This window comes from Pristiophorus japonicus, chromosome 2, assembly GCF_044704955.1.
Source record: "Pristiophorus japonicus isolate sPriJap1 chromosome 2, sPriJap1.hap1, whole genome shotgun sequence".
NCBI lineage: Eukaryota > Metazoa > Chordata > Chondrichthyes > Pristiophoridae > Pristiophorus > Pristiophorus japonicus.
In genome coordinates this window covers 375,049,968-375,076,201 of record NC_091978.1, presented here as the reverse complement: position 1 = coordinate 375,076,201, position 26,234 = coordinate 375,049,968, and the positions used below count along the sequence as shown (strand labels likewise).

Below are 26,234 nucleotides of genomic sequence, written 5' to 3'. Positions count from 1 at the left end.
AAAGAGATCAGCCAGACGCAGCTCATTCTTTGGGAACACTTTGAACAATGGAACAGGTCTGTGCTGGAGGTGTGGGGGTGGGCACTCGCCAAAGGGATGTCGATTTCAGCAGGCTGTTTGCAGAAATCGTGAATATACAGGGCATTTGGCCCGCATGTGCAAAAAAACGGCAGCTCGGCTGGTATACGAATCGGATGGGTCGGAAAGCGGACCAGAAGATGGTGGGGACAGTACCCGGGACACCGATGTACAGCGGGTCAACACGATCAATGGCCGCTGCTCCTACAACAGGACGCCACCTATAATGATGAGGGTCCTACTCAACGGGATATCTGTCAACATGGAGCTGGATACGGGAGCGAGTCAATCTCTCATGTCCGCTCAACAATTTGAACAACTGTGGCTGCATAAAAGAGACAGACCAAAACTCACGAGGGCCGACACCAAACTAAGGACCGATACCATAAGGCACAGACCAGGCACAGACAACTGTGCCGACGCGCTCAGCAGGCTACCCCTGGCGACCACGGAAGGGTCTGACGAACAGGACTGTGAGATAGTCATGGCAATCAATGCCTTTGAGTCCACAGATTCGCCCATGACGGCTCGCCAAATCAGAGCCTGGACGGCCAGCGACCCCACGTTATCCTTAGTAAAAAGATGTGTCCTAACCGGTGACTGGGCAGAGGCTCGCGATGCCTGCCCCGAGGAATTAAAACCCTTTCACAGGCGCATGCATGAGCTATCACTACAAGCAGACTGCCTGATGTGGGGCAGCCGAGTAGTCATGCCTCTGCGAGGCAGAGAGGCATTTGTCCGGGAGCTCCACTGCGAGCACCCGGGGATCGTTCTCATGAAGGCCATAGCCAGATCCCACGTCTGATGGCCTGGTATTGACGCGGACTTGGAGCTCTGCGTCCGAAGGTGCACCATTTGTGCCCAACTCAGCAATGCCCCCAGGGAGGCTCCACTGAGCCCCTGGCCCTGGCCTACCAAACCGTGGTCGCGGGTGCACGTAGACTATGCGGGCCCATTCATGGGCAAAATGTTCTTCGTAGTTGTAGATGCATTTTCAAAATGGATCGAATGCACCATTTTAAACTCGAGCACAACCTCCACCACTGTGGAGAGCCTCGCAACCATGTTTGCAACGCACGGAATCCCTGACATATTGGTCAGTGACACTGGTCCGTGCTTCACCAGCGCAGAATTCCAAGACTTTATAATTGACCAAGGCATAAATCACGTCAAGACGGCACCGTTCAAGCCGGCCTCCAACGGCCAGGCGGAGAGAGCAGTGCAAATCATTAAACAAGGCATGCTTAAAATCCAAGGTCCCACGCTGCAGAGTCGCCTGTCGCGACTGCTGTTGGCATACAGATCTCGTCCGCACTCACTGACTGGGATCCCCCCCACCCCCCCACCCCACCCCCCCCGCGCAACTGTTGATGAAAAGGACTTTAAAAACAAGGCTCTCATTAATCCTCCCAGACATGCATGAAATCGTTGAGGCAAAGCGCCGTAAGCTGACTGAGTACCATGACAGAAATTCGAGGGGGAGATGGAATGAGATAGGGGACAAAGTGTTTGTACTAAACTATGGCAGGGGTCCCAAATGGCTTGCAGGGACAGTAACGGGTAAGGAAGGAAACAGGCTACTGGTAGTACAAATGGACAATGGCAAAACCTGCCGGAGGCATGTAGACCAAGTCAAAAGCAGATTTACCGATGACAATCTGGAACTCGCACCACACCTGGTGGACAGACAGAGAGAACAACCTGAGGAAAGGGCAATCCCAACAGACAGCCCAGGCGAGTCAACAACAATCACACCAATCGAAACAGACATCCCAGGCGAGATACCAGCAATCACACCCAAAGAAAAACAGACACCAAGGCAAACAACTGAACCACAACTCAGACGCTCCACATGAGAGACTGAACCTATAAAGACAATAAGACCTTGGGGGAGGGTGATGTCATGTATCTTACATTATTATATATAACTGTATTCCAACATGCTATACATGACTGTAATAAGATATTACCTGTAACCACCAGCATACCTTACCACCAGGGGTGCACTTGCAAGAGACAGGTATATAAGGACAGGTCTCAGGCAAGTGCAGCATTCCAGAGCTGTGAAATAAAGGTGCAGGTCCAGAGTGACCTTGACTTCACTACATGCCTCGTGTAAATCTGTACTGAGGGGACAGGACTTTACAAATTGTATCGATGCATTTAAGGGGAGGGTAGACAAGCATATGAGGGAGAGGGTTATGCTGTTAGATTTAGATGGGGAAAGACGGGAGGAGGCTCGAGTGGAGCATAAACGCAGACATGGACTGATTGGGCCCAATGGCCAGTTTCTGTGTCGTATATCCGATGTAATCATTGACAGGTACAGAAAATAATCAAAAAGGCTAATGGAATGCTGGCCTTTATATCTAGAGGACAGGTGTAGAATTATGCTACAGCTATACAATGCCTTGGTTAGACCACACCTGGAGCACTGTTCAGTTTTGGACACCACACTTTCGGAAGGATATATTGGCCTCGGAAGGAGTGCAGCGTAGGTTTGACAGAATGATACCCAGACTCCAAGGGTTAAATTATGAGGAGAGACCAGGATTGTATTCTCTGCAATTTAGAAAGCTCGAAGTTTTCAAGATATTAAAGGGAACAGAAAGGGTAGATAGAGATAAACTATTGCTGTCGGTTGGGGAGTCTGGGACTAGGGGCATAGCCTAAAAATTAGAGCCCGACCTTTTAGGAGTGAAGTTAGGCAACACACGCAAAGGGCGGTAGAAGTTTGTAACTCTCTCCCACAAGCGGCAACTGATGCTCAGTCAACTGTTGGTTTTAAATCTGAGATTGATAAATTTTTGTTAACCCAAGGAATTAAGGGATATGTGCCAAAGGAGGATAGTTGGAGTTAGGTCACAGATCAGACATGATCTCATTGAAAAAGGAACATGCTCAAGGGGTTAAATGGCCTCCTCCTGTTCCTACATGCATTGTTATTTTTATCCAAGTTGAATCAATTTGACATTTTTTAAACCATCTGCTTAATTGGTCTGAATGTCTCTGAATACTATCGATCTCTCTTCCAGTTGTTATGTACCTACATAGCTTAATGTCATCAGCGAATTTTATAGTATTACCAATGTGTGATATCACTGGTTCCCATTTCCAATCACAGCATTTTCCATTCATCGCCATCCTCTGACTTCTTTGTTGAAACCAATTTTCAGTCATCTGAATAATCTGTATTCCATGAGTCTTGACCTTTTAATAACAGTTTATGAGAGCTTTGAAAGAGTGGGAGACAAGCAGGGATACAGTTTCAGAAGACAGGTGCTTTTCAAAACATTTTTGCTGTGATAAAAGCCATAAGAGCAGACTTCTGGGAAATCAATTACAGTTGATTTTATTTATAAATAATGGTTATAATTTATAAATGGTTATAAAGCATAACATGCACCGAACAAAACTTAGGAACCGAAACAATTGCCTATTTTAATTTAAAGGCTGTGATTTAAAATGGATGTTGCATTCAGTCATAATGGACAAAATTTGTCATGCGCACCTCATTATCCAGACTCTTCGGAGCTTGACTTCCATATTACTGTAGTCTGACTAAATAATTGCAGAGAATACATGTTGCACTTACAATTCAGTTGTCTATTCCACTCCCATTGCAGTCAAGACCTGTATATTGAAAAACTTTATGCTGTATGCTGAGTGTAGCATTAGCTGGTCACTGTCACTTGATGTTACATTCAGCATGTGCTTGCTCTCGATATAGGATGTCTTTAAACAGGTCCTGGCTGCATCAACATTGGAACAGACAGCCGAAGTACCAATTCAAAGTTGCTTTCAATATTACACATTTAAAGTTAGCACGGTGCCAATATGAGCTGTAGCAATGCTTCACCTATAGCTAATCCTCCAGCTGATGGCAGTGCTCTCACTGTAGGCATTAGGAGCATCAGCTTACATTGCATTGCCGGTTATAATAATTCTAACTTTCATTTTGTCTTTCTTTTGAAACAGATGCACAGAAGATGGCTGTCCTCACACAAAGTTCTTTCACACCCGTTACCTCATGCGAATGCGTTTAACACCAGACTGTTCAAAGATGCTCATATCAACATCATCCGGTTATCTTCTCATTCTTCATGACCTTGATTTAACCCAGGCACTGGAAGTTTCTAGTTACCGCAGCTTGAGAGGCAAACGTTCTGCTTCAAGTACAGGTTAGTTAAATGAGCATTCTAATTCTTCCAAAGGTTACTGCCCTAAAAATCACCGTGTTTATAGAATCTAGTTTTATTCATTTGTAAAATAGGTTTCAAATGTTCTGTTAAAATACTGACTCCATATTAACATTTTGAATTTTATGTTGCATACTGTGCTATGGAAGAAGTTCTTCACCTGCTCCTTGTCATACCATAAGGAGAAACCCATTGCACCAACCATGTGAACAGTAATAAGCTGTCTTGTTTCTCCCCCTTCTCCTATACTACAAGCAGTGAGCCATGCTAGGCAACTATTTCTCACACCCACAATGACTCTTTACTGACTATATAGTGATGAGGAGGCAGCAATCCAGTTTTTTCCCCTGCAAGTCTTGATGGGCCAAAACTGAAGGCAATTGGACAAAGCTACCTCTCATTGATTAGGGAGCCGATTGCATTAAAGCCGAACTTGTGGTTGCATTTCATTTTGATAGCAAAGTGGGTGACTCAAGCGGCAATACAATGTAAGCTGATACTTGCACTGTTAATAAGAACATAAGAAATGGGAGCAGGAGTAGGCATTTGGCCCCTTGAGCCTTCTCCGCCATTCAGTGAGATCATGGCTGATGATCTACCTCAACTCCACTTGTCTGCACTATCCCGATGTCCCTTGATTCCCTTAATATCCAAAAATCTATCAATCTCTGTCTTGAATATACTCAACAACTGAGCTTCCACAGATTCCAAAGATTCACCACCCTCAAGAAGTTTCTCCTCATCAGTCCTAAATGGCCGACCCCTTATCCTGAGACTGTGATCCCTGGTTCTAGACTCCCCAGCCAGAGGAAACATCCTCCCTGCATCTACCCTGTCAAGCCCTGTAAGAATTTTGTATGTTTCAATGCGATCTAGAGAATATAGACCTAGTCTACTCAATCTCTCCTCATAGGACGATCCCCCCCATCCCAGGAATCAGTCTGGTGAACCTTCGTTGCATTCCCTCTATGGCAAGTATATCCTTCCTTAGGTAAGAAGACCAAAACTGTGCACAATATTCCAGGTGCGGTCTCACCAGGGCTCTGTATAATTGCAGTAAGACATCTTTACTCTTATACTCAAATCCCCCTGTAATAAAGGCCAACATACAATTTGCTTTCTTAATTGCTTGCTGTACTTGTATGTTAACTTTCAGTGATTGGTGTACAAGGACACCCAGGTCCCTGTCGAAATCTCGACTCTCAATTTAACTAAAAAAAATGAAACTCCGACATAAACAGCTCCCTTTAATTTACTTGCTGCAAGGGAAAGCCTTGCTGAGTCAAAGGCTCTGCGAAGACTTCAACAGTAATACAAAAACACATTATCTTTATACAGAAGAACAAACAAAGAAGTTATGGTTCCATCACGTGTATCAGTTCTGCCCTTGCGGTCAGCAAATACAGATAAGGAGTTCTTCAATCACTTAATTAACATTACATTCGTTTAATTCTCTACATATCTATACAAGCTTTATCTGGAACTTCTAACATTGCGACAGTTACTGCTTGGGAGTATAATCCTAAAACAAATGGGCGCTCTTTCTGTTCGGGAGCATACGCTCAAGGTTCCCTCGCTCACACAGATGATTCCCAAGCTTCTAAATGAGTTGGCTATCAATCAAGGTTAACATGTTTATAACAGAGGCAGGCTGTCTGCTGTCGGGACTTCTGGGAGAATTGAGATTCCATTTTGTTTTATTACAAAAGGGTACATTTAACAGAAAATGTAACTTTAAAAGTAAATTTCCACATCCCTCCGAACACCAACATTTCCCAATCTCTCACCATTTAAAAAAAATACTCTGCTTTTCTATTTTTCCTATCAAAGTGGATAACTTCAAATTTATCCACATTATATTCCATTTGCCATGTTCTTGCCCACTCACTTAGCCTGTTTATATTCCATTTGCATCCTTTGTAACTGGCCTGAGAGACATAACCTTGGAGTAAGTATAACAACCAAGGGAACAAGTTGATTCTTAAATTCCTATCTATGTGCAAAATATTAGAGGGAGCATGTTGCTTTTGGTTATAGAGTCTCTGATAACAATACAGGAATCGTTCGTTTTATAAAGTACTCACAAGTTACACGAGCTGCCCATCCAAATATATTATATATACACACACACCATATCCATCCTTTAAATTAAAAAAATAAGTTCTTGTTTTCTAGACGAGACAGAGAGCCTGGAGCTTCCTTTTCAATACAACATAGGCAGACACCGCACCGTACTCTTGTATACAAATCATCACCGGTGAGAGAGACATACAGTACCAGAATTAGAAACACAATGAGCTATAATTGATATACGGTCCTGACCCAGTCATTAGAACTCTCCCACCTGTCTCACACTGGGATAAGGTGTTCAGTAGCTCGGACAAATAAGAGGCAAATGTAAATGTCCCTGTAGTTAGCTCAAGGTTTTCTGAGACCCTACCATTGATTTGGCACAGAGGATGCAGGAGCTGGAGTATAAAAGAAAAGTTAATCTGTCAAAACCGTTCACAAAAGCACAATTGCAAAAACATTCTCTGCATTAAGTGAATCATAGAAACATAGAAAATAGGAGCAGTAGTAGGCCATTCGGCCCTTCGAGTGCAGCGCAGTAGATTCCTCTGAATATGTCCTCTGACATGAAAAGAGTGCTCATCGCAGATAAACTTTGTTTGATGGGGAGTGAGATCATCGATATGTAGAGCCACAATCTTGGTTAATGCTTTAGAGTCACAAATCAGTGTGAAGATTGGTCGATAAGGAGGTTTGATGCTTTTTTTTTAAGTGGTAAGAATATGAGAGATTCGAGCTGTGTTTCTGGCGTCAATTTTATATCAGAAACTGGGTGGAGCAGGGCAATTAAAATGAAGCCAGAAATCACCCCGTCCATTTCCGCAGTGATCTGCAAGATTGCAATGTGAATTTGTGGTGTCCAGGAGGGTGGGATGGGAGTGGTTAAATATGCAGATCAGGTTCCAGTGACGAATCTGGGCCCACTGCTGTTTTACCAGAGGCCCGAGTGAGGTTTCCCCACAGCCCAAAGCTGCCCATAGAGATGCAGTGCTCAGAAAGGGGTTCTCTTTTTGGAGCCAGCTTCTTACCCTATCTCTATTTATTTTATAAACTTACTGGTAGCTTTTGAACCTTAAACTTTTAAAACATTACCTGTATTGCTTTTGTTTCACTAGATTTGACTACGTCTTCTTGCAGCTTGCCTGGTTTACGATCACAAAATCATGAGATGGGTACAAGCCAGAACTCTGAGAAAACCCCATCACAGTCTTGTGCACAGACCGAGAGAGAAGGTAACGGCCATAAATTAGAACAGTGTATAATAGTTTTCTATTTTAAACTCTTTTTTTCCCCCCCCCCCACTAAAAATAAATATTTTGGCCATTTCCTTAGCATGCTAACAAATAAAATGACTGTTGCAGTTTTAATTTGTTTAATTTCCATTTAAAAGTTCTGTTTTTGCACATTTCCCTCCTTCGGGGCTCTCTGATCAAGTACCATTCTTTGGCTGAGCATTGAGGCTGGGGACCTGAATCTAGAGATGGCAATGCTGTCGAGCCAAATGCTACAAGGTCAATGAGAATGCCCTAAGCTGATTCCTCTCCAATTGTGGAAGGGAAAGTGCTCGGTGTATTCCATCAGTACCTTCTCGTTCGAATAGATTTGAGGTAGGAATTTGTCATGTGAGGATGGATTTACAAAACCAATATTTTTGCTTTGTTTGGTCTTTTTACATCTTTCATTAATACTGATTCTGTTTTTTTCCCTTTGTTATACCTGTACTTCACTCAGTTTTTTCGTTACATCTCTTACATTTTTATTCCTTTTTTAGAGAATAAATATCTATATTCACAGAAGTACAGATGAATATGTTTTGGTTTTGTTTCACTCAACTTAGGCACCACTTTAATGTCACCTCTGACAAAAGCAGCTTTTCTAATTCATACAAATTTCTGGACTGACTTCCTTTCAGTAGGCAAGGGCTAGCTTTTGTGAATCTGGCATTTAAACAAGGGTTTGTACATATGTAAAGTGATGTGATGCCTCAATAACATGGTGATGACGTTATGAATAGATTATGAAGGATTTGCTTAAAGAGTAATAAAGCCTGAATGCACTATTTTCTATTATCTACTGATAATACTACCTAACAAAAATGGTAATAAAGAGTATTCTCATTGGATCTGAGCCATTCGGGTCCCAGGATCTATCAGGGTAGTGGTTGGAGCTTGGTGTCAGCATGGGGGAAGGAAGGTGGGGGATGGAGAGAGGGAAATCAGTCAGTGTTCCTGTCCCGCAGTACTATCCTGTAAGCCCTGCTGGAAGCTGTACATATAGAGGCATTAGATGAGGATTGGATCCCCTGATCAAATAACCTGCCCATGCTTACTCTGCTTATGTGATCGGTTCACTGAGATACCCAAAGGTGGCTGGCACCTGTGGGACTGTTCTGATCAAAGGTTTGGATTTTTAATTATTCGATTTGTTTACCCATGATTTGTTTGGATATAAAATATTGACTAAATATTTATAGGAACTAAAGACTAGAGAAGTTAGCTAGAAGTGTGGGATGTTTTAATGGGACACAGATCTAAGATCATTGACAAAAGAACCATGGGGAAGATGACATTTTTTATGCAGTGAGTTATGATGATCTGGAACGCGCTGCCTGAAAGGGGTGGTAGAACCAGATTCAAGAATAACTTCCAAAAGGGAATTGAATAAATACTTAAGGGGAAATTCACATGGCCATGGGGAAAGGGCAGGGGAATGGGACTAATTGGATAGCTCTTTCAAAGAGCCGGCACGTGGGCTGAATGGCCGCCTCCTGTACTGTATCATTCTTTTCTTGGGCGGCCCCTCGTGTCGAGGATGACTTGCTTCCACGCCAAAAAGGGATGAGTTCACAAGTGTTTCAATGAAGGACCTAATATTCCAGGTACTGAACTACATATTGAAGAGTAGAAGATGCCTGTGGGTGGATTTTTTAACGTGGGGTGACCGTTGCACACCAGCCACCACACGGGCTTGACAGAGCGAGGTCTTGGTCCAGTGGCAAGGATTAACCAGGATGATTGGAGACCAGCTCTGCTGCACGGACCTAGTGTGCTCACATATCGCAGTGTGGGCTGGCCTGTGCTATGGTACACCTATCACACTGGACAGAAACTTCCTATGGAGCAGAATGTTGTTTTCCAAAACCTATAGCGCGCACATAAAGCAGAAGCTTATAGGAGCTAAAATGTATTGTTGCATTGTATTTAATTCATTTTTAGTCTTCTGTTATTTTTTTGAATTAAACTAAGTGTATATCACTAATACCAATATATTTCCCTTTTCATGCAGATTTTGAATACTTGCATATAATGAAGTTATACAACAGTATATGTTAGTGTTGCAGACTAATGGAAATTCTGCTACATTTAAAAATTATACAAATGATATTTAAAAATTTCACCTCTTTGAATGTGATAATCTGTAATTCCCTAGTTCTATAAATTTATCCAAATCTACTTTATAATTCACAATAGAAATTTACAGAATTTCTGAAGCTATTGGAGGATGGACATTACATTAATAATTGTGTATTGCAGCTGGATTTCCAAGGAATAGTCTTGAAGTTTTAACACCAGAGATTCCTGCAGAACGAGATCGAGGGAATTGTATTACATCATTACAACTTCATCCCAAAGGCTGGGCTACATTAATTAGGTGTACAAGCAACACTGATGACCAAGAGGTGAGTGACCTAAATGAGCCTTTAAGTGTAAGAGGTTTTGTTTCAATGTGAAGTACATGTCCCCAGCCAGCACACAGATTCTCAGGGTGATTACAGTGATGCAAAGTACTCTAGCTCTGTTGGCTCAGCCAGTTTATTCAGTGAGTCGCTCATAGAAAATTGCGGCACAGAAGGAGGCCATTCGATCCATCATGTCATGCCTAAATTCCTCCTAAATTCTTTATTGATGCAATAACCAGGGTGATGCTGATGAACACATAGTGATGCTAGTTGTGGGTTTTTTTCAATTCAGTCTCTGAGATTGTGTTGTGGAATAAACCATATTGGAATTGAATTGATGGGTGAGACATTGATGGAGGGAAGTGACGGGCACCCAAGGGCCATCTCTGAAACCATTGAGCAGTCTGAGCTGTCAAGGCCACTAATCTAACCCAGCCCTTCCTAGGTGTGCAAACTCCTGATACTGCTCCCAATGAGCAAGGCTTCACACTGGAAATGCATCTTCATAACATTCATCAAGTGTCCGCTTCATTCAGTACTATAGGAGGTACACCGATTGGAAGCTTTTGCGATCTGAAAGATAGGCCTTAGCGCTGGTTTTAACTTAGGAGAATAAAATAATCTCAAATAGGAGCAGTGAACTAAGGTGACCAAAAATGTACATGCGAGGAGATCTAAATATGAATGAAATAGTAGATAGAGAACAGAGCAGAGATACTGTGCCTTTTTGGTTTTGTACTATACTTGGGAGATACACAAGTACAAACTAAGTTGTCTTGCCACTGAATTTCTCTTCCTTTGGATAAACAGTTTGATTCCACTTAGTTTATCTACCAAATAGTATTGGATCAGCAGTTTATAAATCATCCTACAGGTTTTTTTTCTAAGTATGTTGTACAGCCATGAAGGAGCTCAGTAACCTCTCATGTTTCTGTTTTGACTAGTGGACTTGCATCTATGAATTCCAAGATGGGCCTCCTGTTCGGGCAGCCTCTCCTCGTTGCTCTCTTTCCCTCACGCACTACATTGAAGAAGCCAACGTGGGCCGTGGTTACATAAAGGAACTTTGTTTCAGTCCGGATGGCCGACTGATTTGCTCTCCTTTTGGCTATGGAATCCGCTTGTTGGGTTTTGACAGCCAGTGCAATGAACTGTGTGATTGCTTACCCAGAGAAGCAACTGCACTGCAGGAAATCAGAACTATTTACTCACACAGTGATGTTGTGCTTACAACCAAGTTTTCACCCACTCATTGTCAGCTTGCCTCTGGGTGCCTTAGTGGACAGGTTTACCTGTACCAGCCAAAGTTTTAAAGAACCTGAATTACTTCCAGGAAGTGTTGAACACAAAGCAAAAGCAAATTGTTTTAATAATTAGAGCAGATCAAAATTAGTGATTAATGTTTAAGGTATTTGATGTCAGGATTCAAAATCCAATATGGTTTTCAGTGCAATACAATGAACCAATAACACATACATCTACAACTGTTTCTGCAGTTTGCTGCCTATAAAAAAGAATGGACATTTACTCTGTGTGCTACTGTAGTAATTTATAGCTGCAGGTAATGTTAAATTATATCAGCATTTACATATTACATTTTGTTAGCTTGGCTTTTGTACATATAATCTTGAAAAATGCAGTTCAGTTAGTGAAAAATCAAATGATTGAATAAAAGCACTGTTGGTCCATTCAGAAGAAGCATTAAGTTTGGCCTTTACGCTTGTGTGTTTTTTTTGTTAAAATGCAATATTCGCAAAAGTATTAACTTTTCTGTAAGTAGTGAAACAGTGGAAAGTAAATTATTTAATTTCAGGTGCAAATGTACATTGTGGTTGATGTGTGAAAATTAAACATTACCAAGAACTGTACTTGGAACACCCGTAGGGTGAATGTATCTATAATCTCATGCCGATATAACATCCACATGGCTACTGAGTATCAGTCAACTTTCAATAAAGCAATTGGCATGATCCAAATTTCATCGCTGTTAATACATTTTCTGTATTTGTGACACTAAATTGTAATTCCAACACCTGTGACTGTTAATGAATTTACTGTAGTGCATATAAAGCACTTGGCATAAGCTACTGTTAGTAAACATTCTGTACTTGTAACACTGAATTATAATAACATGACTTACTGGCAATGTAATTATAGCGCATATAAAACCCACAAAAGGTGTTTTCTAATGACATCGTTTGGGCCATTTACATTTCATTGACTGTTTTGGTGAGGAAGGGAAATTGAATTTAGTCAGCTGACATTTGTACTAATTCATTCTTTAATCTTTGCTTACAATGTATGTACAGTCTGCTGATCAGTCATTTTTTGCACTAATATTTTTTGAATTATCCAGTCATTTGAATTGAGCATAAATAAGATAGGAGTAGGAATTTAGTGCAACAAATTCGGATGATCAGATTTAAGTGACCTTGAATTAAGAGGACAAGGCTGCAACAAGTCGCATTGGTTGATATGTAAAAACATTTTATTGTGATTTTTTTTTTAACCCTCTGCACTGAATGATGTCTTCTAAAATCTCTATCTCCAAACCATCTTCAAACATCATCATGAGGGGTAAAAGTTATTTTATTGAATTTTTAAATTATTTCAAGAAGCCAATCATTACAAACAAATAGATTATAAATTGAAACAGGAAAACTAGCAAACATTTAACAAGGTAAACAAAAGGAGAAAAATCATCCACCAGTTCTCACATTGGTTCTGTCTTCACGAAGGAAGACACAAATAACCTTCCGGAAATACTAGGGGACAGTGGATCTAGTGAGAAGGAGGAACTGAAGGAAATCCTTATTAATTGTGTCAGGGAAATTGATGGGATTGAAGGCTGATAAATCCCCAGGGCCTGATAGTCTGCATCCCAGAGTACTTAAGGAAGTGACCCTAGAAATAGTGGATACATTAGTGATCATTTTCCAACAGTCTAGCGACTCTGGATCAGTTCCTATGGACTGGAGGGTAGCTAATGTAACATCAATTTTTAAGAGAGAAAACGGGTAATTATAGACCGGTTAGCCTGACATCAGTAGTGGGGAAAATGTTGGAATCAATTATTAAAGATGAAATAGCAGCACATTTAGAAAGCAGTGACGGGATTGGCCCAGGCCAGCATGGATTTATGAAAGGGAAATCTTGCTTGATAAATCTTCTAGAATTTTTAGAGGATGTAACTGGTAGAGTGGACAAGGGAGAACCAGTGGATGTGGTGTATTTGGACTTTCAAAAGGCTTTTGACAAGGTCCCACACGAGATTGGTGTGCAAAATTAAAGCACATGATATTGGGGGTAATGTACTAATGTGGCTAGAGAACTGGTTGACAGACAGGAAGCAGAGAGTCAAAAACCGATGCGTATAATGTGGCCAAGGTTAGTGGGAAGCTCGAGGATTGGGAAAATTTTAAACAACAGCAAAGAATGACTAAAAAAGCAATAAAGAAAGATAGATTTCGAAGGTAAACTTGCGCAAAACATAAAAACAGATAGTAAAAGCTTTTACTGATATATAAAATGGAAAAGCATTACTAAAGTAACTGTTGGTCCCTTAGAAGATGAGAAGGGGGATTTAATAATGGGAAATGTGGAAATGGCTGAGACCTTTAACAATTATTTTGCTTCGGTCTTCACAGTGGAAGACACAAAAACCATGCCAAAAATTGCTGGGCATGGGAATGTGGGAAGGGAGGACCTTGAGACAATCACAATCACTAGGGGGATAGTGCTGGACATGCTAATGGGACTCAAGGTAGACAAGTCCTCTGGTCCTGATGAAATGCATCCCAGGGTATTAAAAGAGATGGCGGAAGTTATAGCAGATACATTCGTTATAATCTACCAAAATTCTCTGGACTCTGGGGAGGTACCAGCGGATTGGAAAGCAGCTAATGTAATGCCTCTGTTTAAAAAAGGGGGCAGACAAAAGGCCTGTTAGTTTAACATCTGTAGTGGGGAAAATGCTTGAAACTATCATTAAGGAAGAAATAGCGGGACATCTAGATAGGAATAGTGCAATCAAGCAGACGCAGCATGGATTCATGAAGGGGAAATCATGTTTAACTAATTTACTGGAATTCTTTGAGGATATAACGAGCATGGTGGATAGAGGTGTACCGATGGATGTGGTGTATTTAGATTTCCAAAAGGCATTCGATAAGGTGCCACACAAAAGGTTACTGCAGAAGATAGAGGTACGCGGAGTCAGTGGAAATATATTAGCATGGATAGAAAATTGGCTGGCTAACAGAAAGCAGAGAGTCGGGATAAATGGGTCCTGTTCAGGTTGGAAATCGGTGGTTAGTGGTGTGCCACAGGGATCGGTGCTGGGACCACAACTGTTTACAATATACATAGATGACCTGGAAGAGGGGACAGAGAATAGTGTAACAAAATTTGCAGATGACACAAAGATTAGTGGGAAAGCGGGTTGTGTAGAGGACACAGTGAGGCTGCAAAGAGATTTGGATAGGTTAAGCGAATGGGCTAAGGTTTGGCAGATGGAATACAATGTCGGAAAGTGTGAGGTCATCCACCTTGGGGGAAAAAAAACAGTAAAAGGGAATATTATTTGAATGGGGAGAAATTACAACATGCTGTGGTGCAGAGGGACCTGGGGGTCCTTGTGCATGAAACTCTATCCCAAAAAGTTAGTTTGCAGGTGCAGCTGGTAATCAGGAAGGCGAATGGAATGTTGGCCTTCATTGCGAGAGGGATGGAGTACAAAAGCAGGGAGGTCTTGCTGCAACTGTATAGGGTATTGGTGAGGCCGCACCTGGAGTACTGCGTGCAGTTTTGGTCACCTTACTTAAGGAAGGATATACAGGCTTTGGAGGGGGTACAGAGACAATTCATTAGGCTGATTCCGGAGATGAGTGGGTTACCTTATGATGATAGATTGAGTAGACTGGGTCTTTACTCGTTGGAGTTCAGAAGGATGAGGGGTGATCTTATAGAAACATTTAAAATCATGAAAGGGATAGACAAAATAGAGGCAGAGAGGTTATTTCCACTGGTAGGGGAGACTAGAACTAGGGGGCACAACCTCAAAATACAGGGGAGCCAATTTAAAACCGAGTTGAGAAGGAATTTCTTCTCCCAGAGGGTTGTGAATCTGTGGAATTCTCTGCCCGAGGAAGCAGTTGAGGCTAGCTCATTGAATGTATTCAAATCACAGATAGATAGATTTTTAACCAATAAGGGAATTAAGGATTATGGGGAGCGGGCGGGTAAGTGGAGCTGAGTCCACGGCCATATTAGCCATGATCTTATTGAATGGCGGAGCAGGCTCGAGGGGCTAGATGGCCTACTCCTGTTCCTAATTCTTATGTTCTTATGAGTCGGAATAAACGTGTCCTTTTCAGAATGGCAGGCAGTGACTAGTGGGGTACCGCAGGGCTCAGTGCTGGGACCCCAGCTATTTACAATATACATTCATGATTTGGATGAGGGAATTGAGTGTAATATCTCCAAGTTATCAGATTACACTAAGCTGGGTGGCAGTGTGAGCTGTGAGGAGGACGCTAAAAGGCTGCAGGGTGACTTGGACTGAGTGGGCCAATGCATGGCAGATGCAGTATAATGTGGATAAATGTGAGGTTATCCACTTTGGTGGCAAAAACACGAAGGCAAAATATTATCTGAATGGCGGCAGATTAGGAAAAGGGGAGGTGCAACGAGACCTGGGTGTCATGGTACATCAGTCATTGAAAGTTGGCATGTAGGTTCAGTAGGCGGTGAAGAAGGCAAATGGTATGTTGGCCTTCATAGTTAGGGCATTTGAGTATAGGAGCAGGGAGGTCTTACTCCAGTTGTACAGGGCCTTAGTGAGGCCTCACCTGGAATAATGTGTTCAGTTTTGGTCTCCTAATCTGAGGAAGGACGTTCTTGCTATTGAGGGAGTGCAGCGAAGGTTCACCAGACTGATTCCTGGGATGGCAGGACTGTCATATGAGCAGAGACTGGATCAACTGGGCCTGTATTCACTGGAGTTTAGAAGGATTAGAAGGGATCTCATAGAAACATATAACATTCTAACGGGACGGGACAGGTTAGATGCAGAAAGAATGTTCCCGATGTTGGGGAAGTCCAGAACCAGGGGACACAGTCTAAGGATAAGGGGTAAGCCATTTACGACTGAGATGAGGAGAAACTTCTTCACTCAAGAGAGTTGTTAATCTGTGGAATTCCCTACCGCAGAGAGTTGTTGATGCCAGTTCATTGGATATATTCAGAGGGAGTTAGATATGGCCCTTACGGCTAAAGGGATCAAGGGGTATGGAGAGAAAGCAGGAAAGGGGTAGTGAGGGAATGATCAGCCATTGAATGGTGGTGCAGGCTCGAAATCCGAATGGCCTACTCCTGCACCTATTTTCTATGTTTCTATGATATGATAGTGTTAGTCATGGCAAAGTGGGTAGTACTCTCACCTCGAGGGACAAGCCCTACGCCAAAGACTTAAGCACATAATTCAGGCTGAGTGCAGTACTGAGGAAGGTGCTGTCTTTTAGACAAGACATTAAATCAAGACCTTGTCTACCCTCTCAGCTAAAAGATCCCATGGCTCTATTCTAAGAGGGGTAGGGAAATTCTCCCAATATCCTGGCTAATATTTATCCCTCAACCAACATCATTCATCAGATTATCTGGTCATTTATCACAATGTTTTTTTGTGGAACCTTGCTGTGTACAAATTCCCAACATTACAGGAGTGCACAGAGGGTTGTCTTGTCTTTACTGGGTGTTTTTCAGTTGGATCATGATTGTTTTTGTACACTGAAGGTGTGCTCTCATTTTCAGAATCCCTCCAAAACACACTCCCTTTTAAAGAAGATGGTTTATGATTCAAGTTCACAAGGTTCCCCTCCCACTTGCACACATTAAAGACTATCTGGGTTACTTGCTATTGTTAACTCAGAACCTCAACAATTATTAGAATAACACAATCAATTTCTTTCCTGAAAGAGTGATGGGAATCAAAAGCCTCTCGAGTCAGCACTATGCTGAAATTCCAGTGCATTGCTTCACAATGAATGGCCATGGGTTCATGTCAGCTGTTCCCCCACATGAAGAGTTCCTGATTTCAGCTGTGGCAGTGGGGTGGGAAACAAACTCGAGGTTGGGTGTTTCCCCCTAGCGAGGGAGGGAAAGTTGCAGCCAGTGGAGGAGCGGCTGGCCTAAGAAAGGCATTGGTAGAGACTTGGGTTTAGTTTGCAATCACATTGGCTCGGAGTCAGAAGTGGTGTATTTCAAGGGGATTGTATTTTGAATGGCAAATAGGGGAGGAAGATCTTTGGGGGAAATATCTAGTCACAGTACCCTACCAATGCTTATATGGAAAATAAATACCTACAAAAAAATCTTCAAATTAGGTGTCTAATAAATAATTGGTATTTTGGGTCTCCTCGCTCTGAGGTATTCTGAGGGCCACTCACGGGGACCTGGAGTAGTTCAGACCACCCTGGGAAACAGTTGAGCTATTTGATTCTTGCAAAATATGCTACTGAACCTTGCTTTCCCTCCAGATTCAAGGTGACAGTCACATGCATAAGAGACGAGTAAATGTTGGGATTCAGAGGGATTTGGGGGTTCTTGGACATAAATCATAGAAAGTTAACATGCAGGTACAGCAAGCAATTAGCAAGGCAAATAGTATGTTGGCCTTTATTGCAAGGTGGTTGGAATCTTGCTATTCAGAGCTTGGGTGAGACCGTGCCTGGAGACCTGTGTACAGTTTTGGTGTCCCTATCTGAGGAGTGACATACTTACCTTGGCGTGTGGGGCAGGGGGCTGCAACAAAGGTTCACAGGTTGATTCCTGGGATGAGATGGCTGTCCTATGAGGAGAGATTGAGTAGATTGGGCCTATAGTTAGAAGAATGAGAGGTGATTTCATTGAAACTTGTAAAATTCTTAGAGGGCTTGACCGGTTAGATGCTGAGTGGTTGTTTCCCCTGGCTGGACAGTCCAGAATTGGGATCATAGTCTCAGGATAAGGAGTTGGCCATTTAGGACTGAGATGAGGCACTTCTTCACTCAGGGTTGTGAATCTTTGGAATTCTCTACTCAGTCAATGAGTATATTTAAGACAGATCGATAGTTTTTTGGGCACTAAAGGAATCTAGGGATACAGGGATAGTGCAGGAAAGTGGAGATGATGTAGAAGTTCATCCATGATCTTATTGAATGGTGGAGCAGGCTCGAGGGGCCATATGGCCTACTCTTCTATTTCTTATGTTCTTGCGCAAAATAACAGCATCTTTCTAACTTTAAAAATGTTTTACTTTAGTTTTCATTTCTTTAGCTGGTTTCTCTGCAACGTTGAGAATAGTTCGATAAAGCCACCATATATGGCTCAGGTACACAGGCCTTGGGTGTTGACCCTGGGTACACATTTTTTTCTTACTCTTCCAGAAATCTAAATTGTATTCAAGAAGTGTTTCAGTTCAGCAAGTTTAATTTAAAAAGATGAGTGTTAATGTACAAATATGTTCTTGTAAATTAAATGAGTATTAAAGGCGGAGGAAGCACAACATCACTTTACATTTCCAACATCTGGAAACAACATAACAATACAAAAGCAAAGTACTGAAATGCAAAATCTTCCAAACTTCTCCAGATTCAGGAATCATTCCTTTAGATTGGAAAATTGTGTATGTCACTCCGCTATTTAAGAATGGCGAGAGAAAACTAGGGAATTATAGACCAGTTAACCTAACATCTGTTGCCGGGGAAATTGCTATAATCAATGATACAGTAACTACACCCCTCGAAAATGGTAGTTGATCAGAGAGGCAGCATGGATTGTGCATGCCTGACAAACCTGATTGAATTTTTTGAGGAGGTGACTAAAGTAATGGACAGGGGAGTGTCTATGGATGTTATTTATATGGACTTCCAGAAGACATTTGATAAAGTCCCTCAGAGAGACAGTTAACTAAGGAGTAAGCCCACAGAATTGAGGGCAAATTATTTATCAGGTTAGGAAATTGGCTGAGCAGCAGAGGGTCGGGATAATGGGTAGGTATTCAAATTGGCAGGATGGCTGCAGGGATCTATGTTGGGGCCACAACTATTCACAATATTTATAAACGACTTAGAGAGTCATATATCCAAATTTGCTGATGATACAAAGCTAGGTGTCATTGTAGGCAGTGTAGATGAAAGCATAAAATTACAAAGGGATACTGATAGATTAAGTGAATGGGCAAAACTGGCAAATGGATTTCAACGTAGGCAAATCTGAGGTCGTCCACTTTGGACGTAAAAAGGATAGAACAGGGTACTTTCTAAATGGTAAACAGGGAGTTCGAGCAGGGTCTTTGGAGGCAGCGTGGGGAGGCCTATAAAAAGCCCAGCAGGGGGTCGAGGAGGCGGGGCCGGTGCAGCTGCACCAGGGAGAAGGCAAAAAAATAGAAAGAAATCAAAAGGTGACGTCACAGCCAAGGGGGTAAGTGATTGGCTGGTGATTGGTGAGTAGTCTTTCTTTTTCTTTTCTTTATCAGTAAGTAACCTATTAGCATTATTGTTGCCAAATTAAGTTAATCTAAGGGTTAAGTCATGGCAGGAGAGCTCGGACACGTGTTCACGTGTTATGTTCCTCCTGTAATATGTGGGAAGTCAGGGACGCTTCCAGTGTCCCTGACAACTACATGTGCGGGAAGTGTATCCGCCTGCAGCACCTGACAGACCGCATTGCGGCACTGGAGCTGCGGGTGGATTTACTCTGGAGCATCCACGATGCTGAAAATGATGTGAATAGCACGTTTAGTGAGTTGGCCACACCGCAGGTAAAGGTTACACAGCCAGATAGGGTATGGGTGACCAACAGGAAGTGCAGTGGAAGGAAAGTAGTGCAGGGGTCCCCTGTGATCATCCCCCTGCAAAACAGATACACCACTTTAGGTACTGTTGAGGGGGATGACTCATCAGGGGAGGGCAGCAGCAGCCAAGTTCATGGCACAGTGGCTGACTCTGCTGCACAGGAGGGCGGGAAAAAGAGTGGGAGAGCAATAGTGATTGGGGATTCTATAGTAAGGGGAATAGATAGACATTTCTGCGGCCGCAACCGAGACTCCGGGCTGGTATGTTGCCTCCCTGGTGCAAGGGTCAAGGATGTCTCGGAGCAGGTGCAGGACATTTTGAAGAGGGAGGGTGAACAGCCAGTTGTCGTGGTGCATATAGGTACCAACGATACAGATAAAAAACGGGATGAGGTCCTACAAGACAAATTTAGGGAGTTTGGAGCTAAATTAAAAAGTAGGATCTCAAAAGTAGTAATCTCGGGATTGCTACCAGTGCCATGTGCTAGTCAGAGTAGGAATGGCAGGATAGCTCAGATGAATACGTGGTGCAGAAGGGAGGGATTCAAATTCCTGGGACATTGGAACCGGTTCTGGGGGAGGTGGGACCAGTATAAACCGGACTGTCTGCACCTGGACAGGACCGAAACCAATGTCCTAGGGGGAGTGTTTACTAGTGCTGTTGGGGAGGGGTTAAACTAATATGGCAGGGGGCTGGGAACCTTTGCAGGGAGACAGAGGGAAGTAGAATGGGGGCAGAAGCAAAAGATAGAAAGAAGAAAAGTAAAAGTGGACGGCAGAGAAACCCAAGGCAAAATGCAAAAAGGCCACATTACAGCAAAATTCTAAAGGGGCAAAGGGTGTTAATAAGACAAGCCTGAAGGCTTTGTGCCTCAATGCGAGGAGTATTCGGAATAAGGTGGACGAATTAACTGCACAGATAGCAGTTAACGGATATGGTGTAATTAGCATCACAGAGACATGGCTCCAGGGTGACCAAGGCTGGGAACTCAACATCCAGGGGTATTCAACATTTAGGAAGGACAGACAGAGAGGAAAAGGAGGTGGGGTGGCGTTGCTAGTTAAACAGGAAATGAATACAATCGTAAGGAATGACATTAGCTTGGATGATGTGGAATCGGTATGGTTGGAGCTACGGAATACCAAAGAGCAGAAAACGCTAGTGGGAGTTGTGTACAGACCACCAAACAATAGTAGTGAGGTTGGGGACAGTATCAAACAAGAAATTAGGGATGTGTGCAATAAAGGTACAGCAGTTATCCTGGGCGACTTTAATCTACATATTGATTGGGCTAACCAAACTGGTAACAATATGGTGGAGGAAGATTTCCTGGAGTGTATTAGGGATGGTTTGCAAGACCAATATGTCGAGGAACCAACTAGAGGGCTGGCCAGCCTGGACTGGGTGATGTGTAATGAGAAAGGACTAATTAGCAATCTTGTTGTGTGAGGCCCCTTGGGGAAGAGTGACCATACTATGGTAGAATTCTTTATTAAGATGGAGAGTGACACAGTTAATTCAGAGACTAGAAACATAGAAACATAGAAACATAGAAAATAGGTGCAGGAGTAGGCCATTCGGCCCTTCTAGCCTGCACCGCCATTCAATGAGTTCATGGCTGAACATGCAACTTCAGTACCCCATTCCTGCTTTCTCACCATACCCCTTAATTCCCCTAGTAGTAAGGACTTCATCTAACTCCTTTTTGAATATATTTAGTGAATTGGCCTCAACAACTTTCTGTGGTAGAGAATTCCACAAGTTCACCACTCTCTGGGTGAAGAAATTCCTCCTCATCTCGGTCCTAAATGGCTTCCCCCTTATTCTTAGACTGTGACCCCTGGTTCTGGACTTCCCCAATATTGGGAACATTCTTCCTGCATCTAACCTGTCTAACCCCGTCAGAATTTTAAACGTTTCTATGAGGTCCCCTCTCATTCTTCTGAACTCCAGTGAATACAAGCCCAGTTGATCCAGTCTTTCTTGATAGGTCAGTCCCGCCATCCCGGGAATCAGTCTGGTGAACCTTCGCTGCACTCCCTCAATAGCAAGAATGTCCTTCCTCAGGTTAGGAGACCAAAACTGTACACAATACTCCAGGTGTGGCCTCACCAAGGCCCTGTACAATTGTAGCAACACCTCATTGCCCCTGTACTCAAATCCCCTCGCTATGAAGGCCAACATGCCATTTGCTTTCTTAACCGCCTGCTGTACCTGCATGCCAACTAGGGTCCTGAACTTAAGGAAAGGAAACTTCGATGGTATGAGACGTGAAGCAAAGAGTAGGAGTAAATGGATACTTTTCAGAATGGCAGGCAGTGACTAGTGGGGTACCGCAAGGTTCTGTGCTGGGGCCCCAGCTGTTTACATTGTACATTAATGATTTAGACGAGGAGATTAAATGTAGTATCTCCAAATTTGCGGATGACACTAAGTTGGGTGGCAGTGTGAGCTGCGAGGAGGATGCTATGAGGCTGCAGAGTGACTTGGATAGGTTAGGTAAGTGGGCAAATGCATGGCAGATGAAGTATAATGTGGATAAATGTGAGGTTATCCACTTTGGTGGTAAAAACAGAGAGACAGACTATTATCTGAATGGTGACAGATTAGGAAAAGGGGAGGTGCAACGAGACCTGGGTGTCATGGTACATCAGTCATTGAAGGTTGGCATGCAGCTACAGCAGGCGGTTAAGAAAGCAAATGGCATGTTGGCCTTCATAGCGAGGGGATTTGAATACACGGGCAGGGAGGTGTTGCTACAGTTGTACAGCACCTTGGTGAGGCCACACCTGGAATATTGTGTACAGTTTTGGGTCTCCTAACTTGAGGAAGGACATTCTTGCTATTGAGGAAGTGCAGCGAAGGTTCACCAGACTGATTCCCGGGATGGCGGTACTGACATATCAAGAAAGACTGGATTAACTGTGTCATGTATTCAACCAGCATTGTAACCCATGTATAAACTGACCTAAGTTGTACACCGTGAGAACACTGACCACTAGGTGGGAGACACTCCTAACCTGGACCTTCAGGTATAAAAGGGGAAGCTCCACCCACCTTCATCACTTGAGTGCTAAGGAATAAAGGACAGGTCACAGACTGACCTTCTCTCAAGCATGGGTCTCTTGTGCATTTATACTGTGCAGTAAGGACGTATCAAACTGGGCTTGTATTCACTGGAGTTCAGAAGAATGAGAGGGGATCTCATAGAAATGTTTAAAATTCTGATGGGTTTAGACAGGTTAGATGCAGGAAGAACGTTCCCAATGTTGGGGAAGTCCAGAACCAGGGGACACAGTCTAAGGATAAGGGGTAAGCCATTTAGGACCGAGATGAGGAGAAACTTCTTCACCCAGAGAGTGGTGAACCTGTGGAATTCTCTACCACAGAAAGTTGTTGAGGCCAATTCACTAAATATATTCAAAAAGGAGTTAGATGTAGTCCTTACTACTAGGCGGATCAAGGGGTATGGCGAGAAAGCAGGAATGGGGTACTGAAGTTGCATGTTCAGCCATGAACTCATTGAATGGCAGTGCAGGTTCGAAGGGCCAAATGGCCTACTCCTGCACCTATTTTCTATGTTTCTATGAATTGGCTGGAATAGACTGTCGAATAATACTTAAAGGGTTGACGGTGGATAGGCAATGGCAAACATTTAAAGATCACATGAATGAACTTCAACAATTGTACATCCCTGTCTGGAGTAAAAATAAAATGGGGAAGGTGGCTCAACCGTGGCTAACAAGGGAAATTAAGGATAGTGTTAAAGCCAAGGAAGAGGCATATAAATTGGCCAGAAAAAGCAGCAAACCTGAGGACTGGGAGAATTTTATAACACAGCAGAGGAGGACAAAGGGTTTAATTAGGAGGGGGAAAATAGAGTATGAGAGGAAGCTTGCTGGCAACATAAAAACTGACGACAAAAGCTTCTGTAGATATGTGAAGAGAAAAAATTAGTGAAAACAAACATAGGTCCCTTGCAGTCAGATTGATGTGAATTTATAATGGGGAACAAAGAAATGGCGGACCAGTTAAACAAGTACTTTGGTTCTGTCTTCACGAAGGAAGACACGAATAACCTTCCGGAAGTACTAGGGGACCGAGGGTCTCGTGAGAAGGAGGAACTGAAGGATATCCTTATTAGGCGGGAAATTGTGTTAGTGAAATTGATAGGATTGAAATCCGATAAATCCCCGGGACCTGATAGTCTACATCCCAGAGTACTTAAGGAAGTAGCCCGAGAAATAGTCGATGCATTGGTGATCATTTTCCAACAGTCTATCGACTCTGGATCGGTTCCTATGGACTGGAAGGTAGCTAATGTAATACCACTTTTTAAGAAAGGAGGGAGAGAGAAAACAGGTAATTATAGACCGGTTAGCCTGACATCAGTAGTGGGGAAAATGTTGGAATCAATTATTAAAGATGAAATAACAGTGCATTTGGAAATCAGTGACAGGATCGGTCCAAGTCAGCATGGATTTATGAAAGGGAAATCCTGCTTGACAAATCTTCTAGAATGTTTTTGAGGATGTAACTGGTAGAGTGGACAAAGGAGAACCAGTGGATGTGGTGTATTTGGACTTACAAAAGGCTTTTGACAAGGTCCCACACAAGAGATTGTTGTGCAAAATTAAAGCACATGGTATTGGGGGTAATGTACTGACGTGAATAGAGAACTGGTTGGTAGACAGGAAGCAGAGAGTCGGGATAAACGGGTCCTTTTCAGAATGGCAGGCAGTGACTAGTGGGGTGCCGCAGGGCTCAGTGCTGGGACCCCAGCTATTTACAATATTCATTAATGATTTGGATGAGGGAATTGAGTGCAATATCTCCAAGTTTGCAGATGACACTGGGTGGCGGTGTGAGCTGTGAGGAGGACGCTAAAAGGCTGCAGGGTGACTTGGACAGATTAAGTGAGTGGGCAAACGTGTGGCAGATGCAGTATAATGTGGATAAATGTGAGGTTATCCACTTTGGTGGCAAAAAAACGAAGGCAGAATATTATCTGAATGGCGGCAGATTAGGAAAAGGGGAGGTGCAATGAGACCTGGGTGTCATGGTACATCAGTCATTGAAAGTTGGCATGCAGGTACAGCAGGTGGTGAAGAAGGCAAATGGTATGTTGGCCTTCATAGCTAGCGGATTTGAGTATAGGAGCAGAGAGGTCTCACTGCAGTTGTACAGGACCTTGGTGAGGCCACACCTGGAGTATTGTGTACAGTTTTGGTCTCCTAATCTGAGGAAGGACATTCTTGCTATTGAGGGATGTAGCGAAGGTTCATCAGACTGATTCCTGGGATGGCAGGACTGACATATGAGGGGAGACTGAATCGACTGAGCCTGTATTCACTGGAATTTAGAAGGATGAGAGGGGATCTCATAGAAACATATAAAATTCTGACTGGACAGGTTAGATGCAGGAAGAATGTTCCTGATGTTGGGGGAAGTCCAGAACCAGGGGACACAGTCTAAGGATAATGGGTAGGCCAGTTAGGACTGAGATGAGGAGAAACTTCTTCACTCAGAGAGTTGTTAACCTGTGGAATTCCCTACTGCAGAGAGTTGTTGATGCCAGTTCGTTGGATATATTCAAGAGGAAGTTAGATATGGCCCTTATGGCTAAAGGAATCAAGGGGTATGGAGAGAAAGCAGGAAAGGGGTACTGAGGGAATGATCAGCCATGATCTTATTGAATGGTGGTGCAGGCTCGAAGGGCCGAATGGCCTACTCCTGCATCTATTTTCTCTGTTTCTATGTAAAGGCTAAAAATAGTGGAGAACATAAGAACATAAGAATTAGGAACAGGAGTCGGCCATCTAGCCCCTCGAGGTCCAAAGAGTCTTGGGGGTCCACGTGTATCGATCATTAAAATGTCAAACAAGTACAGAAAATAATCAAAAAGGCTAATGGAATGCTGGCCTTTATATCTAGAGGGCTAGAGTTTATGGGGGTAGAGGTTATGCTGCAGCTGTACAAAGCCCTGGTTAGCCCACACCTGGAGCACTGGGAGCAGTTCTGGGCCCACACCTGGAGCACAGGGAGCAGTTCTGGGCCCACACCTTAGGGAGGATATATTGGCCTTGGAGGGAGTGCAGCGTGGGTTTACCAGATACCCGCACTCCAAGGGTTCAGTTACGAGGCGAGATTACACAAATTAGGGTTCTATTCCCTAGAATTTAGAAGGTTAAGGGGTGATCCGATCGAAGCTTTCAGGATATTCAGGGGAACGGATTAGGTGGAGAGAAACTATTCCCGCTGGTTGGGGAGTCTGGGACTAGGGGCACAGTCTAAACATTAGAGCCAGACCTTTCAGGAGTGAAATTAGGAAACACTTCTACACACAGAGGGTGGGAGAGGTTTGGAACTCTCTTC

At 43.1% G+C, this 26,234-nt stretch overlaps 1 protein-coding gene across 2 annotated transcripts in view; it reads left to right on the top strand.

Moving 5' to 3' along the window:
• Positions 1 to 12,002, top strand: part of wdr32 (WD repeat domain 32) — a 30,982-nt gene extending 18,980 nt beyond the window's left edge. For both annotated transcript variants that reach the window (XM_070866329.1, XM_070866339.1), the window contains 4 exons: positions 4,057 to 4,259; positions 7,463 to 7,579; positions 9,881 to 10,026; positions 10,971 to 12,002. In XM_070866329.1, the coding sequence (XP_070722430.1) occupies positions 4,057 to 4,259; positions 7,463 to 7,579; positions 9,881 to 10,026; positions 10,971 to 11,339 (835 nt within the window). In that variant the 3' untranslated portion in view covers positions 11,340 to 12,002. The remainder of the gene's footprint in view (positions 1 to 4,056; positions 4,260 to 7,462; positions 7,580 to 9,880; positions 10,027 to 10,970) is intronic.
• Positions 12,003 to 26,234: the final 14,232 nt, after the last annotated feature.